This window comes from Patiria miniata, unplaced genomic scaffold (genome assembly GCF_015706575.1).
Source record: "Patiria miniata isolate m_02_andy unplaced genomic scaffold, ASM1570657v1 HiC_scaffold_3, whole genome shotgun sequence".
NCBI classification, from domain to species: Eukaryota; Metazoa; Echinodermata; class Asteroidea; order Valvatida; family Asterinidae; genus Patiria; species Patiria miniata.
In genome coordinates this window covers 31,914,238-31,940,170 of record NW_024037069.1, presented here as the reverse complement: position 1 = coordinate 31,940,170, position 25,933 = coordinate 31,914,238, and the positions used below count along the sequence as shown (strand labels likewise).

Genomic DNA, 25,933 nt, shown 5'->3' with positions numbered 1-25,933 from the left:
CCCCCAGTCACACCAAACACTTGTCAGTACACACAATCCTCATATTTCCGCAGGCTAGGAGCGTCATAGTGTAACTTGCATTTCATGAATTCTTTTTAGAAAATGTTTTTAAAAAAACCCAATGCTATGTTTTTTTATTTAAACATTTTCTAACAAAAAATCATGAAATGCAAGTTACACTATGACGCTCCTATGCATAGTTTCCAATTAGTCTTGCTAAATGTATTTTTGTTACACACTCGGGACAAATTCAAAAAGTGGATTTCCAGTTTGAAAAGGTAAAATCATAAAACCATTTGGGATTCTTATATTGAAAGCTTAAAACTTCTTTTAATGAACCACATAAAATAAGGAGACAAACAGTCAAGCTGTTTCGGGTATATTAATGGAAAACCATTTATTCTAAGGCTACCATGAAGGCCAGACCAATCCACATATAATTGTAACTACATCAAAGAAATAAAAGAGAATCCTCATCAACGGGATACAAAATGAGACAGAAAAATAAAAGGCAAAACTGTTACAAAATGTAACGAAACAAAGGGGAGGGAGGGAAGAAAATTCTTGAAGTCAGTGCTGCTGCGACTTGAATATTAAAAACATCTCTGTCACATGGCAAATACTTTTAGATAAGTTTCCTGGGAATTAAGTTGATCGTCTAAAATTTCTCAACAATTCTAAACATCGTTCCTATGTACAATACCTCCTGTTGACTTGCTTTTGTTTCATATCCAAATATCCAAATACCTTAGATGTTATGCTCATACACAGGGGAGATCCTTCTGGATTGGGAGGGACCCCGGAGGATATTTCACGATTGTGGACACTGGTTCCAGAACCCAGATTAAGCCTCTGTTAATTATATAGGCCATAAAAAAATATACATTTGTACAAGATAACAAATATGTCATATTTCCATCAATTTGCACCTTTCGATCAAGAATTACCTGAGAGAAAATAGTTAAAAATATGAAGTACTAGGCATTTGTACATATGTTCAGAATGTCAAACAATCTGTGTAGTTTGTCATGGTTGATGTCTATATGACTTTCAATTTGAAGTTACATATTTTTGAAACTTGCGCAAATCCGGGCAGGCATGACATAAGACCAATATCATGCTGTGATTTCATTTCATAACTAAACACTTACCCATGCAAATACATACACGTAAATATTTTGTGTAAACAATATAATATTTATATTATAGTACATATATTTTCGAACACTTGGTAAAAAAGGTAACAAAAGTAAAAAAGGTTCTCTGTTGTAAAACTTTGATGTCCAAGAGACAAGAAAAGTCATAGCGGCTGCACACAGTTAATTTTCTGGGCCAACTGCATGTGTATGCAATGAAAATTATTTACGGTGTACACACCTGCTTGACACAGTCGAGTGAAGTAAGGGAACACTCAAATTAATATGCGATAGCAGAAAATACTTGTATAAAAATTATATACAGAAAACACTGTAGTGTAATACATTAGTTATTTTCATGGACATGAACTTCTGCTCGATGAGATAGTTTAAGCGGAAAAGTACACATGGTCATGTGCAGAGGCCTTGGCTACTATTCATACTTCAAGAGACCGCAACTTTAAAGCTGAATGTTAGGGACACTTTCACCATTCTTGATGCAAATTTGCTTTCTTTCACATTGGCTTAATTCAGCTACTTGATATACAGTATTACACTTACTAGATCTCTAAACCAATGCAGATGTCATTTAAATATTTCAAAACAAGCCCGCCTACATTGCTAATGTCATGGAAATTCGTTTTGCAATGACAGTTTTGAGAAGTAGGAAAAAGGCCTTTAATTACAACGTGTTACATTTTATAAGATTTTACAATTACATGTACCAAGTCACAGTTTTTGTGTGATTCTTTACACTCGTCTTTGTCAAACAAAACAAAGTATGCATGGTGCCATATCTGAAAGGTCATTTCCATACAGAGTGTATGTACTGAACCAAATGACATACTTGTGGGACAATGGTCTTGAAGCATTAAACCTTTAATCACTGAAAAAGCAATATACGTATCATCAAACACTTCTTAGAAAAAAGATTATTACCAGACTTTGTAATTTCACCCAAGAACCGCTTTCCGAGTGTTTTCTTGAATACATTAGGTTTCACTGAGCTTAATTCATCCTGCGTTTACATTGTATTGAATCTGTTCTCACAGGTGTGAAGAAAGTGCAGAAACATTAGGTGGTTCAATTTCATTTATTTACAGCACAAGTGTCTTTCGAAAAACTTACATTTAAAAATTCTCCTACAAAGAATGATAGTACTGTCCTGATCCAAAGTTATAGAGACAACTGTAATCGGGCCCTCATTCATGATACCACTCCAATGCCTACGAGCTGTGTCCATGTACCAAGGTAATGAGCCTCCTTCTCATCTTCATTCCATTTGTGCAAATCTTGCCCAACTCATCTATGCCTCCCTGCAATAATAATGTAGATAAAGACAGGCTCAAAAGTTAGATAATGAACTACATGGTTAAAGAGAATGTCCAACATTTGCTTTTGCTGTGATTTTCAAAATGGGAAGGATGGATTTAAGGAATTAGTATTTTACAGCAAATGTTTTGTGTTCGTAGATGCTGGAAAAAAAACAAGAAAAATAAATATGTTTGTATTTTAGTTCCCTGACTAAACATAAATTGAAATGGAGCACTTATAGACTTGGGGAACTGTAAGGTCAGGGACCCAGTCTAGAAGGCTTGTACCCATTCATAGATGTGTAATCGATTGCAAACAAAATTCAGACTAACTAAATGTGGTAATTTGGTGCAGTATTTGAAAAAAGCTCAGGTTCTTTCCAACACTGGTCGGCCGACTGCAGCGTTCAAAATTGATCTTTTCTTGAAAATGTGAGCACACCAGGTAAGTCTAGTCAGGTATTTCATAATAATTTGGTAGGTTTTTTTCTGTGTGTTTGCAAACGTTGTATGTTCCCTTTTAAGGAGCAGTGGTGGGTCCTTGGATTTTTTTAAAGGGGGAAGTACATTAGTCCGAGTAACTTGGACACAACTTATCGCCTTTTTTTTTAACATCTGGACATGGTCTGGCGTTAGTAAGGTCCAAGCTAATACCGCGACCTGGACAACACCGTCCCAAAAACCAACAAAAAACATCAGATTTCACCTTCAAAACGGCCTCCAAATTACTGCCACCTGAGGTACGAGTAGACATCGATGATTAAGATGGTTGTACTGAAGTTTACTTACGATCCGGAAAAAAGTGAAATTTTCCGTTCATTTCGGAGAGCTCCCCTCGTGATCTTGAACACGTTAAATTTTCGATCGTGTTTAATGTTTGAACGACGCGATTTCTTCTTCATGCCCAGCGTACATTCGATGGTCCCCGTATCCCGAGTGCGATTCCGTTACCGAGCGCGCGCGATGCATCGATTATGATAATGAGTCACGTTTGTAAACACATACATGTGCATTTCGAACAGTAAAAGGGAATCGGGAAACAGCTTGAACTGGTACCCGCCATAAAAGCTGCGCTTGTTCCCGACTCCTTATTATCGTTTGAAATGCACATGTGTTTACAAACGTGATCCAGTCTACTCATTATCATAATCGATGCCTCGCGCGCGCTCGGTAACGGAATCGCACTCGGGATACGGGGACCATCGAATGTACGCTGGGCATGTAGAAGAAATCGCGTCGTTCAAACATTAAACACGATCGAAAAATTAACGTGTTCAAGATCGCGAGGGGAGCTCTCCAAAATGAACGGAAAATTTCACTTTTTTCCGGATCGTAAGTAAACTTCAGTACAACCATCTTAATCATCGATGTCTACTCGTACCTCAGGTGGCAGTAATTTGGAGGCCGTTTTGAAGGTGAAATCTGATGTTTTTTGTTGGTTTTTGGGACGGTGTTGTCCAGGTCGCGGTATTAGCTTGGACCTTACTATCGCCAGACCATGTCCAAATGTTAAAAAAGGCGATAAGTTGGGTCCAAGTTACTCGGACTAGAAGTACATGTAGTATGACAAATTGTACTCCACAAAGGCTGTGTGTGGGGCTGACATGTGGGGTGGGGTAGGTTTTTACGCTTTACAGAATGAGTAACAGTACATATCAGATGGGAGCCAAAACAAAAGTCTCCATGCCAAAGAATTAGTAACACCCCATGAGAAAATCTAACCTCTCAGGCTTTTTAATTCCTTTTTTTTTAATTGTTGGTGGGTATTATCAAATTTCTGGGGACCTTCCAAAAAGGGAAATCCAGTCCCGGCCCATGAGGCCCAATCCCACACCATCACCTCCCTTCATTCAAACTACATGCAGTGTATGTATTACATTAATGTACAAAAATCAACAGAGGGGCGAAAAGAACAGCCAAGAAGGGAAACTATAAACTTTCAGAATAAAATAATAAAACCTACATCATACCTATAACAACATTGTTGTTATTCACAGACCAGTTTGAACAACTATAAGTAGAAAAAATATGATTCATGCTTACATTCAAGAAAGCTTCAAAGTTCGCAAGAAGGAATACGCCACAGTCGTGCATGTTGTCTTGCTGTTTTACCTGCAGAATTATAATAAAACAGACAATTTTATAAATACCATAGCTTCAATTACAGCTGGGTACGATACACAGTTTGGCAATGACAATAAACACTGATAATTTCTACCTTAGTAAACATTTAAATTCCTTCCCTTTAGTATCTCCAATTTGAAACAAATTTGATTCCTTTTTAACCACTGGACCGCGGATGACAGCTATAGCCGCAAACCCGTTTGCAGGTGAGTCATGCAAGCATGCAAGGAGTGTCTCAATCCATAGATGGTAGTGGACAAAGGCCGGTGTGCAGTCATGTGCGCAAGCCAGGCTATAACGTTGCCTCCAAGTGGCTAATTTCCTTTAGGTTTTTGATTTGGGAAACTTGATAGATGAAAATAATGTTATCTTCCAAAAAGAATAAATAAATAAAAAAAACCCATTTTTTAAATTAATGGCCAACTTTAAATACACGGTGCTGGAAGCACTTCAAGTATAAGACTGATAATATAACCGATCCTTGTCATTTGATTGGTGGAACTCACATTACTTGACATTTGTTATTACTGCCATTCACACCGCGGCTCAAAAAGTACTATCCGCCCATGGGGAATGGGAAATAGTATTGAACAGTTAGGATCATTCTTGTTCCATGATGCAGTATTTGTGTGCAAAGGCATGCTGGTGTGCGCGTTCAGCATTGCGCGTAGCGCGTATTGTTCCAAAGAACCAGCGCTACAGCGTTGGGTTCAAACATTTTCGTGAAGGGGTGGTTTGGAAGAGGAAATACATTTTTCACCAATTTTGTATTGAAAAGAATGTTCAAATATATCAAATGACAAGGATCTATATGTCAGTTATATAAAACAAATATTGAGTGGCTTTGAATTGTGAAATGGGAGGAATATTATCGCTTGGTACAATCTGGACTTTTCCAGTTCACTTGGCTTCACCTCATGAATGGAAAAGTCCAGATTTTACCTTGCAATAAATATCCCTCCCATTACACACTGATCCACTCAATATTTGTATACTATTCATGGTGTTCCTTAAGTAACAGTGAAGTGAAGAACACTGTATAGAACTTACTTGGGAGGTACAAAAGAAAGTTAAAACCACTCCCTGTAAACATGATTCACATGCCTGCCTGTTTGTTTTTGAATTTGGATGCTTTAATTATAGAGAGTGTTACCTTAGGGGCTTCCATGCATAGTGGCTCTTCATTCAATGCTTTATCAGCAGCACAATGAGCGATCAAGTCAAGATATCTGTTTTAAGCAAAAAATAAATCAGCATTCAGATCAAATTTGGACAGGGAAATAATGTAGTGGACAAACAGGATGTATCAATACACTTCCTCTTCCCTTAATCTCTAACTACAATACACAGATAAAGAATATGAACAGTAGCCACAGTTAACAAATTTGCTTGTATATAAATGTTACTGTACCAACCACATAGGACTGTTATTTGCATTGTCATCAGGCAAAATTAATGGTCTTAATCATGTGTTTTTATTCCTGTATATTCTAATGGCTAAGACATCTGGTCTAGAATGCAGAAGGTCATGGGTTTGAATCAATTTATCAAAAAATAAAAAGTAAATCAGTTTCGTATTGATACTTCTTTAAAGATACTATTTCTAATTCTAAAGACTTCTATATGTATTTTTTTAAAACTTAATGTCATTAAGTTCATTTAATTTAATTTAACTGATTTTCTGTGTGTGAACCAATTTAGTCAGGAGTGCCCCTTGACAGAGACTTTTATCTCTATTGGGTGATGGATCCTTTGGGAGCCGTCATGTTCCTTTCGCTTTCTGTTGTTGTCCTTTAATGGTACTGTATTGTAATTTGTATGCATTAGTTTTTACTGTTTATCCTGAAAAATAAAGAAAATGGAAATGAAAAAGAAAAGAATCCCGCCCGAGTGATCTGGATTTTAATCTGCAATCTGCAGCGCTCAAAAAACACAAATTATGGCACTGAAGAGTGATTAATGTTTGTTTGGGCAAAATTAAATCATAATTAAATCAAATTGGAAAACCAACATCAATTCAACTGAAGAAGATGTCAGTATCAGTGTCATGGATTAATTTACTCACACATGATATACAATTATTTGCTACTGTGGTAAGTTTGCATTGGTTGTTACTGTATGGCTGTTAAGACTGTTTCTATTGCTCCATGGTTAACGTGAACTGGCATCCTTGAACTATTTGACAATCTTTCAAGCAAGACTTGGCAATAAGGTCACAACATTGGTACACTTACAAATCTAATATAAACAATGAAATCAAATCTGTACACCACCTGCAAACAAATCTGTGCAGACTGTTGTATACATCAGCACCAAGAAATCCATCAAGTGAGTCCAGAATCAGCAATCTTTATAAAAGAGAGGAACATGTTAATAGATTTAGGGTTGGGTAGTCAGCTTACATCTTCATGCAATGTATGTTATTGTTGGTTTCATTGATTCATGTGGTATGCAAATGTAACAAGTGAAAATGAACAATAAAAGACTATATAACTCACGATTTCGCTTCTCGTTGGACTATAACGCCAACCCAGTGATTTCTGTGTGGGAAAAAAAAGAAGCGGCACAATTGTATTGTTAATGTTTAGATACAATTGACAACTTATTTTAACACTTATGTACAGTCATATTTCAATAATGTTGGAAAAGCATCAGGAAACATTATACAATCTGCAATCAAGAGAATACATGCATTACAGATGGATGTTTGAAACAGTATATACAGTCTAAAGTATATCTAGACAGTCCAGCATGCAAGCCAGCAAGCTAGCAAGCTAGCAATTTGCATCACAAAATGTAAGTGGACAAATCAGATGAACATCAAGCAAAATATTTAAAAGCAATAAGGCTTAGGTGTTTCCATACAAGGCATTGTAGGTTTACATACATGAAATAATCATACAGAAATTAAAATACAGAAATATTCAAAATACCGCATTTTTGTTCACAAGTGGCACTTACCGAGTACAAACTGGTAACAGCAGGTTGCCAGTCTGCTGGATTCTTGGGGCAGTGATGCCCACTGTTCGCAGATGCTGCTCCATCCTTGGCACAGCTTGGCTGAGTGGCAGCTTTTGCAGCCAGCTGTTAGGCTGCAAAAGCTGCCCAATGAAGTAGGGCAGGATTAAGGCATCTGCCCCATTTGATGTCTTCATGAAGTGTCTAAACACAAACCCAGAATTTGTGATGTAAGACATACTTTTAATTGACATGAAAATATAAACTATCAAATTTAATTAAAGATGCATTTTTGATAGATGCTGTGTTTCAAGCACTTCATACAGGACAATTTCTTATACTTCATGCATCTTATTCAAAGGAGGTAATTAGGCTCAGTATATATAGCAACTTCAAAATGTCCTTGTCCCTGTGTGGTATGAATACTGGGATGAGGTACAAGGTGTACAATTGGATTCAAGTCTGACAAGACAAGTGAGGTGTGAGTAGATTGAATTGAAGCAAAAATAATATGGATATCTCAGCGTACGATAGGCGAGCTGGAAATACACAATTTCCTTTCAAATGTACGCAGACTGTTCTCCTGGCCTAAGAAATGTTTTTATATATAGATATTTTTACAGCACACCTGTCTTTCCAAAAAATAGTACTGCTTACTTCTTTCATGAACTGAATTAAATGTGCTTGCACATGTACGCTTTTAAGAATTGGTAGGCTGTCTGGAAAAGTATGTGGGAGTGGACATCAGCAATAAATCTGTCAAAGAGAGCCACTAATTATCAGTGTACAGAAAAGTAATTGCTGTGTTAGTACCTCATGAAGAAGTCAATGGCATCACCAGAAAGGTCCTCTCCATTTCTTAGGCGATTAATGTCTCCCACTGTAATTGTGGTCCCATCAAGCTTAGCAACACTGAATGAAATAAACCAATAAAATTCAATATCTCCTGTATTTCTTGTTATTCCACAAGTGGGTTAATGATACAGTGTAAATTATACCAACATAACATTAAAAAAGAACACGACTACACAAAAACAAACAAATGTTGTTTTTGCAAATAGTTAAGCATTCACCCATTGATTGTGTTTGTTTAATCTTAACATTTTTGGGATATCCTTTTTTGTAGCATCAATTATTTTTCACTGTGGTTGTTTTATGCATGTGCACAGACAAATAAATGTACAGGTTTGACCTTAATCTTTTTGTCAATAGTCAGCCAGGCTACTGACACAGACTCCTAAGTAGTCCAGTTAGGATTTTTTTGGGGCAAGTGGGTTACCAATAAAGTCAAACCCTGAATACAAATTGTTCCCGAAAAAATAAATTTCTGAAATGAGGTATAAAAATAATACTTGATTTTTGCTCACACACCAAGACACGAAACAACCATACCTGGTGGAGCAATTCAAGGAGCAGCAGACAAATGTCATGTTTTCTGCTGCAGCATGAGCCACTCCGGTGCACAGGCAATGATACCACTTATGACACTCATCGCATTCAATCCATGTATCTAGGTAGTGTACATCTGCCTGGCACATATTCATTGCCCCCAAGCAAGCTGTGCAGAAATTCTCGGCCACATCCCCCAGATTGAACTTCTTCCCCTTGTGGGCAGCGCGTCTTGATTGAGCACCTGAAATTTGATAACAAATATACAAAACCATTGTTAATAATGGCTTAGATTCACCATTGAGCAACGAACAGTTCACGTACAATACAATGTTCAAGTATTAAAACAACAATACCATCTGTGTCTGAATCTGTATACATGTAATTTTCCTCCAGCAAAACAGCTTCAGCCGCAACCCTCTTGAGTTGGCGTGGCGGGCAGGGCTAGAGGGACTAAGGGAGGACGTTGATGTTGCACGAGGGATCAGTGAGGGCATTTTTGAATTGATCCAAACTTTTAGCATTAATGACGTGGGAAGGCAGGTTATTCCAGTGTGTGATTGTAGATGGATAAAAACTGGTGCTGTAGATCTTGCTTTTGGCATGAAGTCAGTAATATGAGAATTGGTGAGACCTCCTGTGTGTTCTTGTTTGTGTGGTGAGACTATGCCCAGCTTCAATGTCAACCAACCCATGAACAATTTTGTAGAGCATGATGAGATGTGTCGCCAGTCTTCGGAGCTGAAGGAGTAGCATGGCAGTAATGGAGTTTCTGGTGGAATTGTTGCAGCACATTAAATCAGCCTATCTTTGAATGCTAAGTTTGCAGTTGTTTCCGTTCTTCGTCAGTGTATGGAACCCAAGCGCAGACACCATATTTCAATTTGGGGTGAACTAAGGACCGGTATAAGCGGCTACAAGGCTTGAGGTTACGACCGATGACACCAAGTGTTTGCTTTGCAGTAGTGGTAATTTAATTGATGTGGGATCGAGACCATAGCACACTCGATCTTTACTAAATACAACGCCCTGATATGGATGACTAATGTTATTTTGAAGGGGGGGGGGGGTGTCGTTAATTCTACACTTGGATGTAGTGGGGGTATTTTTGGAAGTCATGTGCACATTACAAAACATTTGTCGGAGTTAAACTTCATCTGCCATTTATACTCCAGTGCGCACAGAGCACCAAAGTCTTTTTGTAGCTTTCAAATGCACCATTTGTAAATGATCTCATTTCTCGATAGAGCAGGCCATCATCTTAATCATTAATTATGATTGGTAAATATATAAGTGCCACATTGCATTTCTGTGCAGTTCAAAAGAACGAAACCCACTTATAGTGCTGAGTTCATCAGACTTGAATGCAGTTTTAGTATCAAGTTAGTATCCATTGATGTGTTCTTCTTTTGTATATATTTAAATATGGATATAAGTTTGAAGTCAAATGAAATGTCCACTATGCAGGGTAAGTAAAAAAAAGCAAAACCCAAATGTCGGGACCATTGTTTTAGTGAAGTTCTGCATGTACATATATAGCCCTTTCAAAATCTGGGATACGAAAACCCAATTCATAGGCTTTCTTTTAGTACAAAAATCATTGAAATCAATCATGTACTTTTCAAACCACCGTTTAAAAGTTCTGTCCACGGATCACAACAAGGTAAGTGTTCTTTCAGCAAAACGAAAACAAATCACATAGGGATATGTTTGAATTGTTCTTGTTTTCCTGAAAGAACATACACCTTTTTTGTGGTTAGGGTTTATAATTCATTAACTTGAAAAGTACACAACTTATTTGAATGATTCTTGTACTAAAAGAAAGCTTATGGATTGGGCTTTTATATCCTGTATTTTCAAAGTACTACATGTACATGCAAAACTTCACTAAAATAATAGTCCCGACATTTGCTTTTGAATTTTTTTTATCATCCTGTACATATCAATGTAACTTCCATTTCATATTTGATTGTGTGCTTTTAATACATTTTCAGCAGAAAAGAAATTGTAGAAATATTTATAGACACATGCAATTACAAAGACAATAACCATTCAATTTTTGTTTACAAGGAAATGGAAGAAAAGGTGAACAAAAAACAAATGAATAAAAGAAGAATGATTAGCAACACCTGTAGGGTAACAAATATAGTCAAAGAGAACATCAAAAATGTTTTACTAAACACTTTGTGGTACTTACGACGTGGAACGAGGGGGACAAAGTGGTTCATGGCTCCAGACGATGATGCTTTCACCCACATGACGTGCAAAAGTGGCAAGCCATCCTGCTCTTCACATGCGCATGGGTTTAGAAGGGTATCATACCCCGGGGCACGATCCTCCGAGTACTGCTGGATGTATACCCCTAGAAACCCAGCTGCAAACAACACCTGAAGGATGCCTAAAAAGTCAAAATACAAAGAAGCAAGACGAGAGCCAAAATGAAAAAAAGAGATATACATGTATCTTACTGCAAGTAAAATACATAGCAACTGAAACACCCAAAAAGAAACATAAATATGGGCCTTGCAATATATTTGTTGGTATACATGTTGGTCATGTATACATGTCCTACATGCATGTATTCTCCATTGGAACTTTTAGGACTATCTTGATCAACCACCTAATTGGCATTGTATTATAAGATTTCAGTATTTAATGTAAGATGAGCTTTTGGCATTAACTTTTTACTCCATGTATAAATACAACGATTCCCCCCAAAACTCATTCCCTCAAAAATCTTTGATGAACATATCCGATGAGCATCATAAATGCTGCAGTGAGGTTTTTGGTGACAATTGAAAATAATCATAGCACGAATTTGCATTGTAGATGTACATGTACGTGCTTCTGACATTTGGTGACAGAGTGTACTGGATGAAATTTTCAAAATGTACATAATTATTGCCTTTGACAAATGAGCCCACTGTTCTAATGCTGTCATCTTCCCTTGAGCCCTTACTAACAATATCTGTCCGAAGGCTGTTCAGACATTAGAATCTTGTTAATGATGTTGCAAAGCTCTATACATTGACTACAAATATAGATAATCGTGGTCGTTTAACACCTTTAGAACAATTATTATAAGTTAGCAGGGCATAAGCTTACCAGAATAAGACTGTATCTTAGCCGTGGAAGCAGCCTGGTCCTGCACAGTGTGGCATATAATCTCCTCCACAGTCCAGTCTGCAATGGATGTGCCAGGTGGAGGATGTGCACACATCATGTGCATGAAAGCACAAGCAGCCTGAATACTGCCACACTCTTCAAGATACTGTGTAAAACAATAAATACATAACTTACAGGCTGCTTATAGATTTCAGGTTATAGATTTCAGGTTATATCTGCTAAATTGTTCTTTTCTTGAAATTAACTTTCCAAATAGTTCAATTTTTTTTTTAAAAAGGGACATACATGTTCTCCACGGGCACCGGCATACTGCAATTTTGTGAAATACACTTAAAAAAAAGGTCATACCAGTAATTAAAAATGCAATCGCTTTGTTCATCACTTTCAATAAACTTCTCTACTATACAAATATCATCTGCTTTGAGAGGTGCAGTAAAACTCCTGAGGTGCTAAAACATTCTATTTTTCTTGAGGCGAAGCTGATGGAAAATAGAATGTTCCATGGATCACAGAGGGAGGCTAGTTTTACAACACCATGAGATAAAGCATTCAATATTTACATCTCTTTCATCAATTCGGCTTGATTTTAAGCGATGACTTATTAATTCAATCTAAATACAAATTCAAAATGTAATTAAAATTGAATACGAAAATTGGTGAAAGTTTACTTGCACTTTTCCAAGCTGGCTTCAGAAATGTTTGAACCCATCTTTTTAAAGTGTGTGCTTGTTGTATTGTATAGTACTTTGGTTGCTACGGGTATAGAACTTTTTGCCAATCACAGCAATATAGCAAAAATAGCAAATGCTACATGACTCGCTCTAAGGAAATCAAGATGCAGAATCTGTGGGTGAGGTGTTATAATAAAATACACAAACACAGATACATGCTTTGAGGGGTGGACAGTCCATATTCACTTCCCTAAGAACTGGTACTGGAAGTTCTCCTCAGGAACGAGTTAGTCAACTTCCAATACATCGACTGGCCACCCCCCAAAAACATGTTATATTTGTTTTATGCATACAATACTCAGTTGCCTTTTTTTTTTGGTTGCAGTATGCACTCTTTGGAAAAACTTAATTGTCAATACAGTTGTTTGCGGACAACTTTTTTGTACCCGCAGAGGAGGCATCTTTATTGCCCACAAATATTCTCCAGTTTGGCATCACTGAGCTTGGGAAAAGCATACTACATAATAAACACTATGCATACCATGATAAAATAGTTCACAAGAAACTAATCAAATGACAAAAATTTTAAAACTAGATTGGGCCCTATGATTATTAAGGGAATAAATATGTGTTTAGGGGTGTTACAACTCTCTGTTTAAGACCGGTGGGAAACAGGATGGGTGATTACCCGAGGCAAAGCCGAGGGTAATTACCACCCATCCAGACTCCCACCAGTCTTAAATAGAGTTTTTAATACCGACCGAACACAAAACAAGCCAAAAACTAGACGTTGCCAACCATTTTGTTTAACCATTTTACTTCATGTTTTACCAAACACCCCTCCAACTATAATATGGGATGCCCATCCCCAACTCTTTACCTTATAAGGACACTGGCGTGCGTGTCGCGCGTACTGCGCGATGTCGCGCAAAATGCAGCTGGGCTGGTGTAGTGTAAATTTCGGACCATGAAATCACTTACATGAGGAATGTGAACGTTCAACCAATGAAACATTAAAAGGCACCAAGGGAGTCCAAATTTCATGTGACACTGGAAAAGTGTTTAAGACCAGCTAGCCATGTCTTTATCATCCGGATAAGACCGGCCACATGACAGGCTCTCGACCAATAGGAATGTGTAAACTGTCTTAGGTATTTATGAACAATGCATAATCAAAATGTTTGAAAACGGTTTTAAACGGTTTTACAGTAAAAAAAATAAATGTGATTTGTAAAACACCACCAAATTAAATCATTTAGGATTTAATACCAATTGCTATTTTGGATGAGCTGTATCTATGAAAGTTGGGTTAATAATTTCACATTGCACAAGTGAATGTCAGTGTTCACTGAAAAAGAAGAGGTTTCCCTAGTTGATATAGTGCAAAAGTTGTACTTAAAAACAAGTGCCTTGTAGCCTTGGATAATTTAATTTAAGCATAAAAAACATTACCATAGAAACATAGTGGCTTGCATGGCACACACCATACACCGTTGCTGCCAGGCGAATAAACAGTGTGGCCTCCTCTGTTCCATTCACCAGGACACTCAGGGAGTGGAAAAGGCAATCCCCATCCCCCGTGCTGTAGAGAGCAGCAAAATTCTTTGGCAGTCTTGCTAGCTTGGACCGCCTGGAGTTTGTGAATCAAACAGAAACTAACATTTAAGATACAAATATTTCATAAAATCACACTGGTAGAGCTTGTAGAAACAAATGGTGATGCTTAACAAGACAAGTTAACATTAAGTAACTCAAAAATAAATAAGTTAATGAAAGAATGATCGGAACAAAGTTGGTTTATTTTATTACAGGTTTCAGTTTACAGATCTTTTAGATCTGTGCAATTGTTATTCAAATTTAGGCCCCTGGATTTTTTTGTTTGAAATCAGTTTGTGCATATCTTAACATAAAAACCACAAGAAATTCTTCTTTGTTGAGTTACAAATGCAGAGTGATGGGGCATAAATTCATAATTCACTAATCAGTGAAAGAGAATGTACATTGTACTAATAACAGAGAAAATTAGAGACAGTAATTTGAAAATACAGTTTTCTGCCAACACTGGTTTGCCGACCAGCCTTGGAAATTGATACAAAATAACAATTTTTCCTGTAAATGTCAGCGTACTTGCAATGATTTTGCAGGATGTTTGAGACTGTCATTTATAACAGACCAGCAGGATATCTTGCATAGTAATTTGGTAGTTTTGTTATTGTTGTTTGAAAAGGTTGTATATTTTCCAAAAGTTGTATTATTAGAACATAATTTTACAATATGCTTACTAACAGTCCAGTGTACAGTAGTGAATACCGGTACAGAATTAGCTCGTAGAGAGTACAAGTATGTTCATCATAAAGTTATAAATAATTTATGGAAATATCGAAAGTGTAAGTGAATGTATTAATAACACTAGGTCACAGCACTTGGAAACAGTCATGTCTCATGAAAGAGGACTAAATGACTAGGTAATAAAAAAAAAAATCGATTATTTTCATATTCTTCCTCACGTGACTTCAACTCTGATGCATGCAAATTGAAAATAGTTTGAAATGTTACACAAAGTCGAACTCTATTTGATGCCACTGGAAGACACCCTTTCTGAAAATGACCTGTTCTCATATTTTTAATTAGATTTTCTTTACTGAAAACTTCTGTAATTTGTTTTTATGAGGTAATACGGGGTCCAAAATTAGCGGTAGCTAGCTAGCCAAATGCTAGTCAAAACAGTGGCGGGCTAGTCAAACTATTCCTTATGTAGCCCGGCTGGCGAGTCAAAAAAAAATTGGGTCACGGCAAAGTAAAAGGATAGGAAGAAATAAATCATGAAATTCAGAAAGCAAACCTGTATCAATTTTTTGGGTTTAATTTTATCAACCGTTTTAAAGGGTTTCATTTTAGATACGTTTATTAAAAACATCGACAAAATTATAAGATTTGAGACAAAATTATAAGACTATATTGACTAAGATGAAATCAGTTGGAAATGGGTAAAAACGATTTTACTGACAACCTATTTTTGTACCTAGGTTTCCTTGTTCGATCACATCTGTATTCACATCACGTACTTGCGTGAGACCAAAAAATGATAACGACACGAAGATTCACCAGTGTTTCTTGGTCTTTCATTAAATATGTACATTCAATAACATAAAAGAAAAAGATAACCCAACCTTTCATCCACTTTGCTAGCAGGAAAGTCTGCCAAGCTGATATTAGTGTTGATCTGCTCCTTCTTATCAATGACATGAGGCATCAGGTCATTGCAAACTACTTGTAGGTCTGCCCATGACAAAGCCTCCAAAGTGGTCAAGCAGGACCTGTAGTCTCTCTTCTGTAAAACGAGAAAAGTATGGAAGTGGGACATAAAATACATCTCCATTTCAATCTCCATAGGTTCAGTCAGCAAAATATCCTGTCGGATACATCAACGCTAACTTGCGCAGTGTGTGTGGACTAGCTCCAAAAGTTATGTTATTGTAAATTACTAACATGTTTATGATTCTATGCACCTCATGTTGACTATGTTGTAGAGGCATATTAGAGCAGCCGAAGATGTGGCCACATATTAATGATGTTTTATTGGGGCCATGGAATTGTCTCTGAGTAGAAAACCTGCTGACCAAGGCCCCTTTCTTAACACAAACTTCTTGTGTAGTATATTGTTTAAATTTTCCGAGAAATATTGACAAGTGACAGACCTTGGGTACATCAACCAACCTTGAATTTGTGGAGAACTCTGTCAGTGACAGAGGGCCGAGGTGGTGCAGGGGGAGGTTTTTTACTGGAACATGTAGGCCTAGGCTGATCCTTTTGGCCGCTGGGACCTGGGCACTGTTGATTGGTACCATCAGAAGACTTATATGCTTCAAGCACTTGAAGAAGCTGATGGCACCTGAGTTTAGTGCCTCCACCTATCATTATTGGACCAGTAACAATAAAAAAAACACATTTAGCACCTCACCTCTTTGGAATTCATCTAAACTTCATCAGAATATTATTTGTAAGGCACTGGTTTCAATACATGCAATAATCTGACTCTAATGCAGTTTATGACCGGGCACATCAGACTACATGGAGCAAGCATCTGGTGCTCCATGTGCTTGGCAAATCAGGGAAATTGCTAATTGTACATGTATTAGTTTACAGGTGACCAAGAAGCACACTAAATGTGTGCTGATAACATGAGAAAAATGAGAAGAACTACTAATAGGGAATTAAGCGAAATAAATCTGTTAGAGATTTTACATAAAATATAAATTAAATGTGAAAACAAAAAACATTATATTGTCTAATAACTGGATTTTGCAAGGTGGCTGTTACACATGTATACACCTATATTAATTGAACCTGATGGTGAGTCAAGATGTCACAGTGGTTACTGTCCTCGCCTTATGTCACTGTCCGGGTTTGATTCCTGTTCCATATAGTCCCCATATGTTCATTGGGTTTTTGGTCCCTACCTGCAGTTCCATGGGTTTTCACCAGAATATTCGGCTTAGTTTTACCTCCAACCTCTAAAACTGTCAAATGTTCTTATTGTTTCCCTCTCAACCAGCTTTTTTTAGAGCCCCTCTGACGGCACACCGCAAGTGTGTATGTACACTGATTTTATCCTGAAAGTGCACAAGGCCAAAGCTAAGCCATAGTTCATAAAGGATGAACCGGAAATCATTCTAGGTCTCCCCAACTCTGAGGGGGTATGTGCATGGAGCCCATAGTGTGCGTTACCTTGGTTTCTTGACCAGAAAATAAATTAGTAAAACACCATCACACAGCTCATGACCGAACATAGCCTACACGTATCACTGTGAAAAACATGATAAAGGGTTACTGCAGACCTGAAACCCAGTTTGGTGACTGGAATGGCACTTCATCACTAGGCCACCAGGATGGCTTGTTGCCAGGATTCTGCCAAAAGCCACATAGACCTGTAATAAGTGAAATTAATGGGATTAAAATAAGACATGTCTTAAATATGCAAAACATGACATAAATGACATATTTTCAAATGAACCAAAGACAGTGTGTACATATTTCTTAACAGAAATCACTTTGATTCTTTTTCCACACAAATAGCCGAGGTTTAAATACCTTTGGGATTGCAGATCTCTGTCAGAATCCGTCTCAGAGAGGCAACTGGAAGACTTTGAAGGTCCACACCATCAACATTTACACCAGTCCAGCTATTAGCTGCTTTCTTGGTCTCAGTACCTATCATGATAAAAAGATTATAAACTTGTTTGTTAGTGGGGACCATGATGTTTTAGTTGAAAACAATTGTTTTGTATCATTTGGCCCCATTTTGTAAAGCAGTATAACCAGAAAAACCAGACAAAAAAGACAGGGAAATGCTGGCTTAGAAAGAAAATAGCAATATTTTATCCTACTTGTTGGACAACTGCAATAAATGCCAATCCTAGCTGCGACTTAATTAAAAATGATTACTGATTTGGAGTCTCATCATTGACTGACTTTGAAGCAGATGGGATCCAAAGATGAACGCCTGCATGTTCTGGTAATGGCTGCACAAAATTAAAAGTATTACAAATGATAGAGAATGAAGACCCACCCTTGTGTCTAAAGGGCACAGGTCTCATGAAGGCTGCCTCCTTAAACTTGACGATAACTTCCAGGTCCTCAGCAAAGCCACGCATGAAGGAAGGACCTGAAAAATTATATGAATGTCAAATTTCAATGAAACCTTGAACTTGCATTGCATGAGGGGAAACATATTAAGGTAAAAAACATTATACAAATCATGCTACATTTGTAAAAGTTCTTACCTCCCCATTCAAAGACTCCCTTGTTCAGCCTCATGATTACGAAAGGCGCAACAGTCGAGCCTTGATTGTCAATCCACTTTTTGGCCTGAAATTTGTAAAAACAAAATGATATCAATGTTTTTTGTATGGGGTAGGGGAGATGTGCCATGCCCGGCAGAAAATGCCCCCACATTAATTGGCTGCTCACCATGAATTAGATTTTTCCTCCAGTAAGGCCTATTTAGCATTTTAAAAATTACTATTTAGTATTTAAAAAAAATGAAATCGAAGGTTTAGCCTTTATCACTTAAAATTATTTTATAAAAAAGTACTTTATTTGTATTATTCTTTGGTTGATATAAATAATGGTGAATTATATCACATAAACCATTAATATATTAAATTCAATTTTGATTTGTGCTTAATAATGGTGGTTTTTTTTGTTGGGGGGGGGGGAAGGCATTTCCCAGGCAAAATGAGGGGTCTCGGGGTAAAACCACGCTGTAACAGCCTTGTCATCAAACTGTTTTGCAGCCCAAGTCATTTCCTCCAAAACAAATTACAAAACCTCAATATTTGAATTTAATTCATTCGACAGCCATATATTTCTTTTTGCATGAGTAAGTATTGCTATTACAGTCCTACCACAAAATACTAAGCAATGCATTGTGTGAAGTGGGCCGGTGGGGGGGGGGGGGGGGGGGGGGGGGGGGGGAATACGGTACCACTAACTGAACTAAACATAGATGCAAGGAAATGGCAATTGTTAGGGAATGCCTGAAAAATAGCGAGCATATGGCATGTTCTCAAGAGAACAAAGTAACACCTCAATGATGATTTGGGTGTACTTTTATTAATAAGTAAAAATGACTAGAAATGGTTAAAAAAAGAAAGAAATGTTTTAACACCCACCTAAGTACCGGTATAGGCCTACTCTCATGCTCTAATGGCAGAGCTTCATCTATAGCATTAGCCATTATTTTATATTCAGCTAAAATCGTGTCAAATGTAAGAATGTACAGATAAAATTTAGAGTGCACAGATCAGTGCATCTAATAATCAATTGAATTTGCAATCATAATAAACCAGCTGTGTTTGAAACATTATTTGTACTTGATTTACATGTGTTATTGCTCATTATTATTTATATCAGGCTTCCGGCGGTAAAAATAAATCAGCATATTGTATGCTTTCATAAAAAGTTGACTGCAATAACATTATTATTGCAGTCGTCCGGGCATTTTCGCAGGTTCCCGCTCGATCAAGAGCATAGAAAGTCACAGTTGTCAACCACTCAACAGAGTGTAGCGTGCGCGTACCGTCGAACACGCTGCGCGCATGCAGGCGCAGAAGGCCAGGTATAGGCGCACTGTTGTTAACAATCACAGTGGCAGCTTCAATACGTTTGATGTAAACGAAAAAGATGTAATGGACAGTGTCTTGAATTGTGCTTCTTGCAGATCAAGTCGGCCTGATATAAATAATAATAATAATATTGGATGGCTTTGAGGTGGATACAAGAATATATTGCACTCTCTATGACAATATTGCACGAGTCGAAAGCTTGTGCAATAAATTCTTGTATCCACCTCAAAGCCATCCAATACTATAAATATTAAATCCTTTAAAAACATATGACTATACTACTGTGAAACCTGTTTTTTTTTTTTTTCAGATGTGGGTGTCGTTTTACCCTGAGACCGGGCAAAAAAAAAAAAACGGCATAAAAACGCTGGCAAAAGTTCCTCCCTGAAAGGGGGAAATTTTCCCTTATTAATAAAAGGACCATTATATTATATCTGCACATGACAGAGCAAACATGTATTGCATAAAACCACACATTTGTTTCCTATATGTGGTACTGAGATATTGAAAAAAAAAAACACACTACAAATCAGGCATCTTCACTCTAGTTTACTCAACCAACTTTAATTTTGGGCCAGCTGTTCCTAGCCCAGTTCCTTATTATCGAATATAACTACCATAGGGGAGTAGAGTCTGTAAAATGTTGTGAATTATACTTGTTGCTTTTATCCTTTCATAGCACTGTCTTAAATCTAGAGACCAGCTAATAGAAGTTTGAATGGATACACCAAACTAGACTCACTAATGTCAAATCTATGCCAAACTTTAATTTAAGTCAAAACGCATCTGCACCCCTCCGTTTTTTTATATTCATTGCATTTTTGAAATATCATTCTAGGATTCATTTTCATTACTACTGAGACCAATTTGAGATGTTGAAACCCAAGTTTCTATCATTTTGTACAATTATCCATAAAAAATTGGAATTTCTGGTATTATTAATAAATCAAACCTAAAAAAATTACCCACAAGCACAACTAGTTTGCCTTTAAACCTTGAAAATTGATATGATAAACTACGGTACAAGTGCTTTTCATCACATGTATACTTGAATTATACTATATGGTTCAGTCTGGATGGCAACCTTCCCAAATTGTTTTCCCTTTTAATTTATGGCAAGATATCCTGTAATAACATAATATCAGAAATTGAAATATTAGCCTACCGTGTCCTTCAGTTTTCCCCACTTTCTGCGATTGTACTGCAGATTCCTCTGTGTAACCTGTTATAAAAAGCCAAAGCATCAATATTGTATTAACAAAGGCATTCTGCTACAAAAGTACAATACAAATGTTTGGTCCCAGTTTAAAATGAAAGATTGCTTTACTGCAATACATGCACAGTTTATTTGTTAATCAATGTGCCACCAGGAGGGATAAACCTAATTACTCAGCACATGGTCAGAACAAACCACAAAAAGTGGAATAAACAGTTGAGAAATGGACCTGCTACCTATTGGGGAGGTTATTCAATACCTTCCCCCAAACCCAACATAATTTTTTGCTACTGGTCAGGAAAAAAATTAGGTATGCCCTGATGTATAAACTCATATGACAATTTTTGAGACTTCTGTAAAGAAAAAAAATGTAAAAACCATGACAAATTGATAGCTAGAACATGACCTGGATGTAATAGACCCAGATGCATTCAACCATGTTCCTTGCTCTATGATTCAACGGATTACACTTCCCCCTCACTGCACTCATTTGCATAAATTATCATTCAATCTTAGGTGCCAAAAAAAGGTGCTGAAGAGGATTAGAATGCAGACCCCCCCCCCCAAAAAAAAAACAACAAATTTTCCCACAGTGGTCCTACATGTAGGAACAAATAAATATTAATTCACACTAAAATAACATGGTAAAATAATTATACATAAATATAGAGAAGATCATCAATAATGTGAACATGCTGAAAATCAAAAACAATGCAAAATTGGGGAAGAAGCCAAGTCAAATAAGGCAGAGTAGGTATATTTTGAAATTAGAAAATATCACTAAAACTTAAATAAGTAAGAAGGGGGAAAAAGTAAGAAGAGTGCCAAAAAAAAGATTCAAATATTTCACTGGTTACACATAATTTTCAAAAAATGATACACACTTTTAGAAACCTAATACAAATGTCAGATAAAACACATCAATACAAATACACACGATTTTAAAGATTATTTTTAAAGTTGTAGGACAATTTGTTCAAGTATATCTGGTCACAAAAGGATGTTCTAGAAAAAATATTGTTTCATAATTTTCCTGCAAGGAGAATAAATGTCAATGTGCTTCATAAACTGTCCTTCCTAGTGTAACTGTAAGGACCCTGGAGGTTTACTCATTATTTGCATAGCGGGATTTCACACATTAAAACTGTTTATTGTGTGTTTTCCTGTGATAATAGTACCACCTGTTTTGTACCAGTAGTGTGAGAGGAAACATTTTGACTCATAATGTTATGTGGATTATTAGATTAATAAAGTTATTGGGGAAAAATTACTTCGTATGGTATTTTGTATGATTAAATCTTTTAACATAATTTCATGTTTGTGTCATAACAATGTTAAAAATATATGCAATAATAACAACAAATGTGTTAGTGAAAAACTTATAAACCAACTTTACATAAAAGGAAATGCTTTCAGCAAGCTGTCCATCAACTTCAGTATGATGTGATGAGGAACAACAATTTTCCTGACCATTACAAACAAAAGGGCCATGCCATAAACCTTCATGTGGTTACAACTCCGATTTACAACTACCGGTAGCTAGAAAATCCCCTGTTAGTTCACAAAACTTGTGTCCAGAAGTGCATGACCCTCATCCCTCTCTACCCCTGTGAAAACCACCCTCCAAAGAGGAGAAGAAACATCTAATAATCAATGCAATGTGGTTCACTGTTTACAAAAAAGAGATCTGGGCTTTGGCCTCCCATTGGGAATTGGTTGGAAGAGGCTGATTAGAAAAACAAGATTATTTCTGACAAGTAACAAATTTTTAAAAAGGCTTTCGACTTTAGATAAATTATGGAAATTACTACATCAAAAGGCAATCACTAGTGGGCTCCACTTATGTATGTCGAGCATAGTCAGGGATTGTTACTTCAATTTTGCCCGAGGAGTGGGTCAGTTCCAAAGTGACAATCCCAACGTCTTGCCGGGAATGAGTGGTGCAGGGGGGAAATGTTGGTTATATACTGACAGATTTTGTGTTCCAGGTCACATTTTATATTTTTTTTCTCGGATACTTGGCCTCCAAAAATCAATATGGGGGGGGGGGGGAGGAAATCATTCTATATTACAGAAAAGTGTACAAATGTACAACTACATGTACCCCCTCACCAGTTGGCTCTGTCCGTATTTTGTGCACAAACGGACAGTTTATCAGTGTCCTCGATCCTCCTATTTCTGCGCAGATAACGCTCTGCAACCCAGTAGCTTAAAGGGAATGAACAACATTTGCTTTTGCTGTAATTTTCAGAAATACATGTAAATGGATTTGGAGGATTAGTATGTTATAGAAAATATTGTTAAACTGACTTGTTACATGTTTTGAGCTTGTAGACGCTGGAAAAACCAAGCAAACCTATCATGTTCTTGTAGTCTGGTTCCCTGACCCCATTTAAAATGAAACAGGGCAATTGATACACTTGGGGAATTGTAGGCTCAGAGAATCAGTCTAGCAGGCTTGTATCCCTTCGCAGGTGTGTAATCAATTGCAAAGAAAAGTCAGAATAACTAAATATGAAAACTTAGGAACAGTTTTTTGAAAAAAAACCAAGTTTTTTCCAACGCTGGTCGGCCGACCAGCGTTGGAAAAATACAGTTTTTCTTGAAAATGTCAGTGCACCAGGAGCCACGATTTTAAAGGATGATTTGGACTGTCAGTCCCTAATAATTCAGTGAGGTATTTCGTGACAATTTCGTAAACAATCCCTTTAAAAATAGCAAAGCAACCACTCTTTCCCTCAACAAAACTCACATTTTTGGCTTACGATCATCCATCATACCGATTAACAAAATGAAATCTCTTTATGGTGGCAGCAAGCGGGGAGTTCCAACAAGTGCAGTTTTGGCATTGTAGAAAAGAATCCTGCCAAATTCTACCATGGAACGCTTCATAAAAAAGTATGTGCTGTCCAGACCATGTAACTCAATGTAAATATTCTGTTTTTAATAACTTAGACTTGTTGGCTTTATGAAAACTATATTTCCTGAGCATTTCAAACATTATTTCTTTCTTTTTTCTTTCATTTTTTCAATGCCAATACACTTTTCGTAATTTCAGGATTATTTCAATATCCCATTTTGGAGATTTATACAAAGGCCTATATTTACATATTTACATATTAACCAGATTTATACATATTTACCTATTAAATGTAGATCCCAATGATATTGTTATTCTGAGCATCCCAATCAACAGAGACAGTTTTTAAGATGTCGGATTTTAAAACTTATGGCAAAAAAATTCCGAAATAATGTAAGAAACGTGTCTTTTTAGTTGCACCGTAAGTTTTCCCTTGTAGAAACTGAAAATTTCTATGACATCTCAACTATAAATATACTGACGATATTTGGCGACCAAGAAAGGACATCTTTTGGTCACATTTTTGACTTCTGCAGGCCCGGAAGCATGATCTGCCTGCATTCAAGCATGATTCAAGTTTGTACTTAAGTATTTGGCTGTAGAATTTGCCTGAATTTCTGGTAAAGCCTTCAATTTCCACTTTTTTTGGGCCGCTGGTTAAAGTTCGTGCATCAAAGAATACGATCCCGGTGAAAGTATGTCATTTCTTAGGATACACACCTTTCAAAATAAAGGCGAGTGCGCAGAAATAGGAGCGCGTAGCTTCAGAAGGTCTGACGATATAATTTTAATGTTAGTCAATTCAAAGTACGTACATGTACATGCAGGCCTAGGCCTACATGATTGTAATTGGCAACAAAACCGTATGCATATTTTTTTTACTGTTTTCCCTGGATTGATGGCAGAACAATTTGCAGATCCGTGGAAAACATTTTCCCAGTATAGTTGCACTGTTCTTTCACAAAAAATATTATCTTGCTGAGTGATATTCAAAATAATTTCATCGCCACCTATTTTGGGTGATGATGAATGCATACACGTGGATATTTAAGTTCGATACAAAAAGGACAGTTCGAAGCTACTGCTATAGGCTATAATTTTAATTACGTGTTTTCTACTCAGCATTATTCCGGATGTCACTTTCTCCCATCATATCTCCAAAAGACAGTAAATTGCAAACAAAAATCGAGAACCTGCAATTCAGTTTTTGCAAAAAAATAATGTGAAAACGCATTCGGCTTTCAAAACATAATCAAGACGAGGTGTCTGGATACTCTTACCATTCTATCCTTATACCGGTAAAGGATTAAAAACTAACCTTGGTCTTGTTTACGGCAGGATTCGATTTTGGTGCTTGGTCCGTTTTGGGTTCTGATGATAGGCCTAAAGACGGAGGCGATTCAACATCATTTCTTTCTGACTCTGACTCCGACTCTGAAGACATCTTCAGAGACAGATTAACATCAACGAACTATATGACAGTTTACGTTAGAATGTTGCTTTTTGCTCAAAAGTGGATGTTTTTTTTAATAAACAATTATACCGAGTCAAACGATCCAACCCACTCAGTACTGCACCGGAGATGACAACCACGTGCGCGCTTTGACTTATATGCCAAGGCTTTAACATGTGTGCACGTCCAGTACATACAGTACACGTACGTAGCAAGCATGTACTGTCAATCACAAGTGTCAAAAAGCAGTGATGTTTGAATATTCATAAAAAAGTAAGGTAGCGCACTACATCTGTCCGGGATTGGTGGGGCCTGATTTTTAATGAATATTCAAACAACAAAATCAGCTTCACTTTTGTGTTTTCCTCCAAAACATAATGTCATGGAATAAAACCAACTTCACATTTAAAAAAGAAACTTCCTACCCTTTCCTACCTAATATGTCTTCTGTCGTCATACCATCTTTACCTACCAATTATTCACGACTCCTACAGGAAAATATACACACTATAGTAGGTAAAGACGACTGAAAACAGACTAGTATTGCTTTGCACATGCGC

The 25,933-nt window shown here is 36.9% G+C and overlaps 1 protein-coding gene across 1 annotated transcript; it reads right to left on the bottom strand.

Moving 5' to 3' along the window:
* Positions 1-371: 371 nt before the first annotated feature.
* LOC119738399 lies at positions 372-25,527 on the bottom strand. The gene is made up of 19 exons (XM_038213286.1): positions 25,239-25,527; positions 21,010-21,066; positions 18,501-18,585; positions 18,287-18,382; positions 17,809-17,928; positions 17,556-17,645; positions 16,435-16,628; positions 15,888-16,048; positions 14,170-14,347; positions 12,026-12,191; positions 11,118-11,318; positions 8,924-9,164; positions 8,345-8,443; positions 7,535-7,735; positions 7,072-7,113; positions 6,847-6,921; positions 5,727-5,802; positions 4,493-4,561; positions 372-2,452 (listed from the first exon to the last, which is right to left on the bottom strand). Exons 1-19 carry the CDS (start codon positions 25,362-25,364, stop codon positions 2,363-2,365), a joined length of 2,367 nt encoding a protein of 788 aa, XP_038069214.1. The 5' UTR covers positions 25,365-25,527; the 3' UTR covers positions 372-2,362.
* Between the last annotated feature and the right edge of the window lie 406 nt (positions 25,528-25,933).

Excerpts from the sequence above, each read along its gene's own strand:
- LOC119738399 (XM_038213286.1), bottom strand. The coding sequence starts at position 25,364 with ATGTCTTCAGAGTCGGAGTCAGAGTCAGAAAGAAATGATGTTGAATCG. Across the intron at positions 17,929-18,286 it reads TGTGCCCTTTAGACACAAGG|GTACTGAGACCAAGAAAGCA; the intron begins GTGGGTCTTCAT and ends TTATCATGATAG. Across the intron at positions 7,736-8,344 it reads GCCATTGACTTCTTCATGAG|ACACTTCATGAAGACATCAA; the intron begins GTACTAACACAG and ends GTTTGTGTTTAG.